At 45.6% G+C, this 10,590-nt stretch overlaps 1 protein-coding gene across 1 annotated transcript; it reads right to left on the bottom strand.

The window, feature by feature from the left end:
- Positions 1–1,542: 1,542 nt before the first annotated feature.
- On the bottom strand, positions 1,543–4,238 carry LOC113420897 (nicotinamide N-methyltransferase). Its single transcript, XM_026681038.2, has 3 exons — positions 4,061–4,238; positions 3,106–3,313; positions 1,543–2,176 (listed from the first exon to the last, which is right to left on the bottom strand). Exons 1-3 carry the CDS (start codon positions 4,200–4,202, stop codon positions 1,741–1,743), a joined length of 786 nt encoding a protein of 261 aa, XP_026536823.1. The 5' UTR covers positions 4,203–4,238; the 3' UTR covers positions 1,543–1,740.
- Positions 4,239–10,590: the final 6,352 nt, after the last annotated feature.

The following is a 10,590-nucleotide window of genomic DNA, read 5'->3' as shown; positions in this document are numbered from 1 at the left end:
GCTACGAATTCGAGCTAGTTATTTATAAAGGCAGGATAGCAACATTCCAAAGTAAATAAATAATAAGTAAGAACCTCTGCCCTTCAAAACCGCCTGGCAATTTGCAAATCTGCAGAAAAACTTTATGAGCCGCAGCCCATCAGACACACAGGCTCTAAGAAATGTCTCTTGAAACCCGCCAGGAATGCTGTCCTGCCTACAACCTGCCCCACAAGAACCCTCGTCTGTGACCTATCGCTGAGCAGGCGACCTTCTCTGACCTGCTTTGTTAGTTTGTAACTCGGTGCAGTTTGCCAGCTCAGAAAATGAGTTACTTTGGTGTAAAGGTGGAGGTGCTGGACTAGAAACTGGGTATCCAACTCTGTGTTCTCTGCAGTAGATGTTTTGCTGGTGGCATTTTCAGAGGAAAGCCTAAACTGTTGTTTTCCACTCATCTGTCTGAAATCCAGGAATCTCCAGCCTGGAACCCAGGGCCCTTGGCTCCTCTGCCCTCCTCCATGGGGCCTCTGGCTCTACAAAAGGCAGAGGTGGGTTTTCCTGGGGGCTGCCCTCTTCTCAGTTCCCCCTCAAATCTTGACAGACGTGGCCAAGGGACGCCCCTTAGGCTGAGAAGGCTCTGGCTGGTGTTTGACAAATGCAGTTCAAGTCTCAGAACCACCAGGTAGAAATTGTGCCGTAAAAACACAAGAGGATTTAAGGACTTCTTCTTCTTCCTTTACCCAAATGTAGAAGTTCTGTTTTAATGGAGTGTATTGTGTATTGATCACAGCCTGAGAGAAACTTTGGCTAATCCCGGTGGCCAAACTTTTTAAGCTCACTGAAAAGTCAACACTTCCCATTAATATGAGTCTCGGTGGCGCAGTGGTTAGAGTGAAGTACTGCAGACTACTTCTGCTGACTGCCGGCTGCCTGTAATTTGGCAGATCGAATCCCACAAGGCTCAAGTTTGACTCAACCTTCCATCCTTCTGAGGTGGGTAAAATGAGAACCCAGATTGTTGGGGGCAAGAGGCTGACTCTGTAAACTGCTTAGAGAGGCTGTAAAGCACTGTAAAGTGGAATATAAGTCTAAGTGCTATTGCTATTTTCCTTCCTTCCTTCCTTCCTTCTTTCCTTTCCTTTCCTTTCCTTTCCTTTCCTTTCCTTTCCTTTCCTTTCCTTCCTTCCTTCCTTCCTTCCTTCCTTCCTTCCTTCCTTCCTTCCTTCCTTCCTTCCTGTTAAATGAAGTATTGCAGGCTAACTCTGCCAACTGCCAGGAGTTTGATCCTGACCAGTTCAAGGTTGATTCAGTCTTCCATCATTCCCAGGTGGGTAAAATGAGGACCCAGATTATTGGGGGCAAGAGGCTGACTTTGTAAACCACTTAGAGAGGGCTGGAAAACACTGTGAAGCAGTATATAAGTCTAAATGCTATTGCTAATAAATAAATAAAACTGGCCCGTTCGTGAAAACCCAGGTGAATGCTGACATTTTCATTGTTTGCTGCATGATTTGTTTATTTTTCACTCAATGTTCACTAAACATAGATCAAGACGAGGCATGCTTGTTTTAGAAAGTGCTTTATTTTAACCCCTTCCATCTTTATTGGGGTGTGACCTCCCAACAGGCGTATATGATGGGTTATGATGGCCTTCAGGCAACATTTAGAAATCTAAAACTGTGGTAGAGATGGGCTTGGAACAAACATGTTCCAGATCCAAAGCGATGTTGTGGCTTTTGAGATACAATGAAGCCACAGGGTTTACACTTCTTTGTCCTTACGGGCAAGAATGACGTACTTCCCGGAGAAATCACAGTCCTCCATGTGGGTCTTGAAAACTCTGGGCTCCACATTGAACTCTACAATGGCAAACCCAGTGGTGCTCAGCCCATTTTTCAGGATTTCTTCCGTGAGGAGCATGCTGGAGAATTTATGAGGGCCCAACCTGTAGAACGTGCACCCTAAAACCCCACCGAGTACCAAGTGTCCCCCGAGTTTCAGCAGAGAACTGAGATTCTTCAAGGCGGCCTGGAAACTCGCCTGGTCTTTACAGGCGGATTCCAGGCACTCTGTGGACAGAAGGCAGTCAGCCTGGGCCAGAGAGACAGGAGCCAGTGGGTTGCTTTGGTGGACGTCACACCTGAGAACCTGCTTGATGCTTCTTCGCAGCTTGGCCTCCTTCTCTGCACACGTCTCCCTGCAGGGACATCGAAAAGCCAATAAACAGACGGCTTTGAGACCGCTCTGGAATGCAACGGAACCAGCTAAGAAGTGGTGGCTTGAAGTAGCTCTCCAGTACAAGCCAAGTATGTTGAGAAGGAGAATGGCTGAAGTCTCTTTGGCTCAACATACCCTCAACAACCAAAGCAACATTCCTGTCATTACAGGGACTCAAAAAATATAGAACTTTGAGTGGGAAATGTGTTAAATATGCATCAGGATTGTGGGGTCCGTGAAGCTCTCTGAGTTTGGCCGTTTGCTTGCAGATGTTTCGTTATCCAGCATGGTAACCACTAGTATGTAAAATGAGAGCAATCCCCATTCCCTTTTAACACTGATGATGTTCCCTAGTTGGGACATGAAATGTCTGTAAGCAAACAACCAAGCTCAGAGAACACCAAGACCTCCTCTTCCTTTTCCTCTTCCTCCTCCTCCTCCTCTTCCTCCTCCCTGCAAATCCCCCCTTCTAGCACCGAAGAAGTTACCTCGTTGGGTCATGAAACATCTACAGGCAACCAACCAAGCTCAGAGAGCACCAAGGACCCCACAATTCAACCCTGAGCTACAAATATTTTCACCTATTGTTAACACCTAAGCTTCACCAATGAGCTGGCATAGCAGCTCCCCACTCCCCTGGCTGAATATTTCCTCCCACCCCACCCTCTCTTTGCCCTTGCTCTATTTTTCTTGACCTGCTTGACCCCTTCCCCCTGTCCCACCTCTGTCCCTTTTGTCTCTAATCAGCGTGGCCTCTCCTTTCCCACACAGAGAGTTTGAACGTTGCTTGGCTGGCCTTTCGCCATTCCTGCCATTAGCCAATAATGAACTTTCTCTGGGACTTTTGACCCGATCAGACTAAGCCCCTAGTTTTTCTTTTTTTCTTTTCCATGGGCACATCCTCCCTACCTGTTCCCCTCCAGCTGGCACACATACTGCACCACCGAGGACCAATCAAAAGCGCCCGGCTCCTTCTTCATCCATTTTGTAATTTCCTGGCAGTTCTTGTCCAGATAATCAGTGGCTATGATGTTCTCGAAGCACTCACAGGCAGGCAGCAGCTGGTAGATGCTGGGGCCACTGCCAATATCAATCAGGGTGCCACCTTTCAGGACCCCTGGCATAAACGAGAGGAAGATTTGGGGAGGGGGGGGAGAGAAGGGAAAAAATTTCAAGCTTATCCCCTCCAATCTCTTCTGCCCAGGAGAGTCATACGTGGGTTCCCTGTTGATGTTGAACTGATGGGGTCAAGAAAACTTTTGATTTCCCTACACAAAAGAACGATGATTCAACTGCTGCATTTTTTTTAAAATCATCCTTGGGAAGACTGAAACCATTTTTACAGCTCAAATGTTAAAAGCCCAGAGAAGACCTGATAGTATTTGGAAGATTCCACACCCTACACTGTGTCCTTGAATGCAGTTTAACTCCTCCACTTTTTCCTGCTTTGATTTTTTTAAAAAACTTCTACACATTTATGTGGAATGCTTCCAATGCATTGTAAATTCATTTGCTGGAATCTTATCCCTCTCCCCTTGTGTTTTATTAGGTTTTATGTTCACCAATTACAGATGTCTGAATGCAGGGATGCGGCAACGACACCTATGAAGTAAGGCATAAGAAGTCCACAGGATCATTCAATCAGCAAGGCCATGAACTTAATGTAGCTTGAAGAAAACCACCTGTCAGAGGCACAAAAAGTTGCTTAAAAAATAAGTCAGTCCCTGACTCAGCGTTTTCAGTAAAGTCCTATCTAGCGATGCCGAAAGCTTTCAAAGACCTTTTCCCTGGCGCTACAGTTTGCCTCTTTTTTTAAATGAATATTCTCCCCCTTCAAAGTTGCAGCAGTGACTGGATCACCTACCTGAAGTAAAGATTTTGCAAAAGCATTTCAAAATAAACTCCAGGAATTCATCTTCGACGGACCCTTTCCCAAAATGGAAATATTCCAGGTAAACTTTGGGATCGAATTCCTTCTGGTAAATGTCTCCTCCAGTGAATTCCATCACGATGTGGTCTCTGGGTTTGCAGATATCAAATGCAGACTCTCCGTGACCGAAGTTTCCAGATATAACCCAGAAGAGCAGTTCCTGTGCCAGGTGGCCTTGGCCAGCAGTTCTCCTCAGCCTATCAGCGGCAAACGCAGCTGGACATTTATTTGGACTGAAAAATTAAACTCCTTCAAAATACATTTCCCAACAAATAAAAACATTTGCAAAATACAGTATTTGGGTGAACTTTAAAATAAGGTCAGTAAAGACCCATCACTAAAAGGGACCATTAATAATGACTAAATGATGTTTATAATAACTGGCTCCAACATGCTGCGAAGTGTCATTGGCAAATTGCAGGGCAGATCTTGAAAACCAGCAGATGAAGTTCTTTTGCAGACCTCATCGAAACGTTTCCAGGGAGATGGTCAGCTGAGACATGGATTAAAAATGCCTGAAGCAAATATGAAATCAAGAGCTAGTGTTTCCAGAACGATGTGTTTTTAAAAAAGGGAGAAAATGAGATTTTATTTTTAACATTGATGTTTCAGTGTGGGACTCATAGCATCTTTCAGGAGCTCCCACAAAGTCTCTCTTCACTGGTCATGTCTCTAATAAGATGCTACAAATCATGAAGTAGGACACAAACTATCCCCCCATTCGGAAGTTTAAGAGCAAACAAACCAGAAAGGATTGCAACCATTAGCTAAAGAACACAGGTAAATTTTGTTGTGATTGTTCCTATCAAACTTCAGCCTGGGCCTTGGGACTGTTCGAGTCCCTTGGCTATTTCATAAAGCAAACGAATCCTGCAAAGGCCTTCCTGGTTTATCCTGCTGGGACTCCATTTGTAAGTCTCCGAAGAGTTGGCTGTGGTTGCACATGAACAAAGACTCAAAGACGGCGTCCAGATTGATTTCTTGCTTGGTGTTGGTGGGGGCTAATCCCTTGACAAACAGTGGAGGTTGTGATGTTGAAATATTGTGAAATCTCAATACGGCCTTTGTTTTTCTTTCTGTAGAAAAGAATGCTTGTTCCTTCCAAAGGAGTTGCTCTCACGCAAATGGTCAAAACATGAAAAATGAAATTCAAGGGCCTGGCCTGTGGCCATGGACTGTTTCTCTGCTGGACTGAAGGACCACTTGGGTTGCCTGGAAACTCCCTGGGGTGGAAACACGATAGATAGATAGATAGATAGATAGATAGATAGATAGATAGATAGATAGATAGATAGATAGATAGATAGATAGATAGAGTTAGATAGAGATAGGTAGGTAGGTAGAGATAGAGTTAGGTAGATAGATAGATAGATAGATGATAGATAGATAAAGAGAGAGAGAGACAGAGACAGGCAGGCAGGCAGGCAGATAGGATAAAAATCGAATAAGGGTAATTCACACAGATGTTGTGCTGCCCTTAAAAACTCGGGGATTTCTCACTTTATTAAGCCTTTGGCTCCCTCTCCTGGTGTCCCTCTGCCTAATGCAGGACGTGAAGAAGCTTCCAAAGATTTCTTGCTTGGTTACTGCTTACAAAGCAGAGAGTTAAAGATTAAAGAATATGAAGCTACATGTACTGAATGTAGAATTAATAGAAAATGTACTATGTAACAAGTGATATAGGTAAGGAGTAAGGAATAGAGAATTAACAGAAAAATTAATATGTAATAATCATAGTGCAATAGAAAATTAAGTATAAGAATATGGTTAAGATATGTTAATGATGTCTTCAACATTGTTGTAATTGTTTTCTTTTACATTTTTAAATTGTTGGAAAAACTGAATAAAGTTTATAACAAAAAAAAAGTTTCCTTCAGGATCAAGGATCTGTTGGCTTTCAGGTGCCCACCAGTAGAGGAGAACGAATGTAGCTCAGGGTTGAACTGTGGAGTCCTTGGTGCTCTTTGGGCTTGCAAATATTTGATTATGTGCAAATATTTAATTATCCGACTAGCTAACATCAGCAGTGCTAGCATGAGCTTTGATGAAATGAAGGACTTGCTTCCTGGTGGGAATTGGGAGGGAAGGCACCCCAGGTGCTGGATTGCTTCTGCTCTGAAGCATAAATTGACCTGGTCCATTCGCAGATCCCAGTGAAGCCTTTAGTGCTCTCTGAGCTTGGTCGTTTTCAGGCAGACATTTCATGACCCAACTAGGGAACATCACCAGTGCTAGAAAGGAGAGTGGTTTCCTTTATGTTTACACACAGTGGCTTTACCCTGTTGGTATTGGTGGGGAAGATGGCTATTCATCCGTTCACTCACTCACTCGCTTGTTCGTTCATTTGCTGGAGAATCCTTGGTGCTCTATGAGCTTGGTGGTTTTCTTGCAAAGTTTCATGAACTAATTAGGTAACATCATGAGTGCCACGAGGGGCTGGGTTTTGCTCTTTATACACGAGTGGCTTGCCCTGTCAGTCTTGGCAGGGGTATTATTTTCTTCTTGATTAAACTGTTAAATACTGTCTGATCATTTGTCTGGGTTGGTTGTGCTTTGGGGTATTGTTCGTTGCTTGATTGCTGGTCTGGTCTTCAACCTAGTGTGAATCCTGCCCTCAGTCCACGCTAGTCTCCAGCAACCTCAATGGTTTTGGCTGGATGTACATCAGGCAGTCAAAACATGGCGTTCTTGTTCATAAAGTGGGTATTTTGAAAAATACCCACCAATTATTGATTGATTGATTGATTTTTATTTCGTTTAGTTTGTCAAGCGTGTATGAGAAAACAAGTACAAGTATGAACATAACCTATAAACCTATAAGTATAAACAGGTATAAGGATAGACATAATAAATGAATATGAATAAATGGGACAGTGGGCACTCTGGTGCACTTATTATGCTCGTCTCCTAGGCAGTACACACAACCATGAAATCTTCACAATTGAACAACTTCTCCCCAAATAACACAACCCAAACCAGACAGTCAAAAGGATTTAAAATATTGCAGTAAGTCACTGCCGTCACCAGGAAGCTCCCAAGCCTCAATTTCTGGTATTTGTGAGAGGCGAATGACTTCCTTCGGAAGGGACTGTTTCTCCCAGCGCTAAGGCAGCCTTGCAGTTCCAGGCGCTTCTCACTAGATGTCGGGGGAGGCCTGGGAAAAGGAGAGCGCCCAGCAGAGAGCAGACCCTGGCGAAGAAGCGGGGAGGGAGAGGGATGAGCCAGGGCTGGGGGCAGGGAAAGGGGGAGGGGGAGGCCCTCAACCCAGCACCTGATCTACTGGCAGAGGGCAGCCAGGAGGTGCCCAGGCAGAGATGCTGAGAGCTCCATGGGCAAACAAGGAGGGATCCCACGGGAATTGAGCTGCCCAGGTGGAGGTCGTGAGCTGCTCCCAGGGAGGGGAAGGTCTCCAGCTGAGACTTGCATGGGGCTGAAACCACTTCGCTCAGGGCTGTCCAACCTTGGCAACTTTTAAGACTTGGGGACTTCAACTGAATTCCCCCAGCCAGCTCTGCAGGGAGTTGACGTCCACAAGTCTTAAAAGAATGGCCTCAACACCTGGCCTAGTTTAAGATCTTGCAGGTCCAGAGCTGGAGGCCCTGCCTGTGGTTGCCCCACACGGTGAACTAGAGCAGGGGTCTCCAACCGTCGCAACTTGAAGACTTGTGGACTTCAACCCCCATAATTCCTCAGCTGACCATCTTTTCCCCTTCTGCCTGGTGCCAACTAGGCTCTGGCACTTCCACAGGGTGTGTGAACCTCAGCCTAGCTTTGCTAATCCTGGTTAAATTCCCCTTGTCTTTGCTATGGGCTGTGTTCCCACCAGGGATCTCCTTGGGCTCATGCTCAAAACTGAGGCTTCACAACCGTTTTTTGAACCACTTACTTCATTTTCCATCCCCTCCCACTGGAAGCAGGTAGGCAGGTACAAACCGATGTCAATTTGCATGCAACCACCTTCCCAAGCAGAGTCAAAATTAATGCAGTCCAGTGTTGGTAATGCTAAGCACAGCCAACTCTTCCATAAAACCCCAAATTCTTCTTAATTGTGCTTTGGGGGTGGGGAGAGAAGATCAAACGGCTTGGGCACTCAGCCCTCGCCCTTCCATGTTATAAAAGGGAGAGAAACAACACAGCTTTTAAGGGATAATAACATCCACTTTATTTTCTCAAGCACCGTTCTCCAATTACTCTTCTGGGATCGAGCAAAAGCTTTTGGGCATCTCACAATATGACTGGGCTAAAAAAAGCCACAGACCCCCTTTCCCATTCCCAACTCAGTGGAAAAGTGCATTTCCGGGAGCCCGTTTGCACACGCTGGGAGAGCAGTATTGAATCGTGCCCTTTAGTGTGCAAATCTGTGGTGGGTGCTTAAAGAGCGGGAATTAAAATCACAATTTGGATGAGTATGTTTGTGTTGGTGTGTTTGGAGTCCTGAGTAAAAACGTCAAAGATACGAATGTGAAGCATCCCTTTTCTACCTGACATCTAAAGTCTTCATTCTAGGCTATTGAGTTGGCCAAGTCTTGCCTTGCCTCACGTTCCAGTGCCCAGATGTGCAGCACCACTGCAGACCCAGAGATGCAACAGCCTCTCACCATTAACTGGCTAATTACCTGGCATGCCAAATTGCATTTTGCATCCTGCCTGATGCTCCTTGGCTCCTCTTACGGAGGCAACTGGGGTTGGCCTCTTTTTATAACCAAGTTCTTCGTAACACGGGGAGAACGAAGGGATGTAGGTCAAACGTAAGAGAAAGTCCACCGCCGGCCATTTGGCCTGGTGGTTTTTTGCCTCCTGTGAGAAGACTCCTCGGGCCTTCTTATTTTTTAAGGGCTAAGATTTTGTCTTGCTTGTGCAGTCACAGAAAAGCCAGTAATTGCAGCCTGGAGATAGCTTTAGTGTACACACACACACACACTCACAAGGCTCCTCTTATCCTCTTTGTTTAAATCTCTTCCGTCTTTTATTTCTTGCTTTCGGGAATATAAAACTTGATGGTGTTTTTGGCAAACCTGCCACTTGGCTTTGCCATTTATGGCTCCCTTTGCACAGATATCTCGCTCGTAAAGGAGGCTTCCATCTCTCTGCCCCTTCTTGCTAGGCTGGAAGTGCTCAGGAAATGCGCCACCCAAACGGGGAGGCATCGGGGCTCCCCATAAGCAGGAATCCTGTGGATCAGGGCTCTTCCTCCCAACCTCTGCCCTCAGCTGGATCCGAATAGAGCTGGAAGGGATCTTGAAGGTCTTCTAGTCCAACCCCTTGCTCTAGCAAGAAACTCTCTACCATTTCAGGAAGGTCAAGTCCCTTCTTCAAAGCCTCCAGAGATGGAGCAGCCACAACTCCTGGAGGCAACTTCTGTTCCACGGGTTGATTGTCCTCGCTGATCGGAAGTTTCTCCTGAGTTCTAAGTTGCTTCTCTCCTTGATCAGTTTCCATCCCTTGTTTCTTGTCCTGCCCTTCAGGTGCTCTGGGAAATAGGTAGGACTACAACTCCCATCCTCCACAGGGAGGAGGAGCACCAAAAGAGATGGGCCTTCTTGTGTTCCTCTCCATTACTGTCTCATTCAGGGAGGTGAGCAAGGCTCCCGTGTGTGTGTGTGTGTGTGTGTGTGTGTGTGTGTGTGTTTCTTCCCCCACCATGCTAAAAATATCCACAGGCTGGTTTCAAAACCCTCTTCAGAATAGAGACTATATTTTATAGGCATAAATATTTTGCACGGTTACATTTATAGTAAAAACTTGATTGTACACGGTATTTATAAAAGACCTAATTTTACAAGGAGGCCCTGTAGCCTATTAGGAAGGTTTTCCTAAAAAGATCTGCAGCCTTTGGAAGCTCCGAGCAAGCAAAATATCCTTAGTTTACACCCTCTTAACTCCGGGTGTTCTTTTGAGGGTCCGGGGGAAGAGGGCAGCTCAGAATTGGTAAGTATTACCCACCCTTGAAAAGCCCCCTGCGTTTGGAGAGTGTCTCCGGGAGACGGGTGGCATATAAATTGAATAAATAAAATAAAAACAAAAACAGCACTGGCATACCCGTTGCAGGCAAACTCAACTTACTTTGAATCCTGGCTTGGGATCCAAACGGAAGATGAGTATAAATATTGTATAAATGACTTGAGTTCTGCAACTAGTTCCTGTGAATGACCCAACTGGGTCATTTGTTGGGGTGCCTGTGAGACCAGCATAGTTTGTGCCAATCTTGCAGTAACTGGACTTTGTGCCAAGTTCTGCCCAACCTCTGGCCTTTTTCCCATGAATTTGTGAGATGCAGATGGGTGAAGGGGACCTGATGACCCATTCAAGGCTTGGAAGGGACGGGGGGGGGGGTGTCCTATCTTAACAGAATTCACAGAGTTAGAAGGGCTCTGGGAGGTCATGTAGTCCAACCCCCTGCTCAAGCAGGAGACCCTATGCCATTTCAGACAAGACCTGTGGACTTCAACCCACAGAACTCCCCA

Source organism: Notechis scutatus, chromosome 7 (genome assembly GCF_049901735.1).
Source record: "Notechis scutatus isolate UNSWTSFEM ecotype Mainland chromosome 7, rNotScu1.2, whole genome shotgun sequence".
Classification (NCBI taxonomy): domain Eukaryota; kingdom Metazoa; phylum Chordata; class Lepidosauria; order Squamata; family Elapidae; genus Notechis; species Notechis scutatus.
This window is presented reverse-complemented; position numbering and strand designations above follow the sequence as displayed.

What these genes read in the sequence shown, in the direction of transcription:
- LOC113420897 (XM_026681038.2), bottom strand. Translation starts at nt 4,202, where the DNA reads ATGGAATTCACTGGAGGAGACATTTACCAGAAGGAATTCGATCCCAAA. An exon ending in TTGCAAAATCTTTACTTCAG is followed by an intron (nt 3,314 to 4,060) that starts GTAGGTGATCCA and finishes CGTTTATGCCAG; the next exon opens with GGGTCCTGAAAGGTGGCACC. An exon ending in TGCCAGCTGGAGGGGAACAG is followed by an intron (nt 2,177 to 3,105) that starts GTAGGGAGGATG and finishes ATGTCCCTGCAG; the next exon opens with GGAGACGTGTGCAGAGAAGG.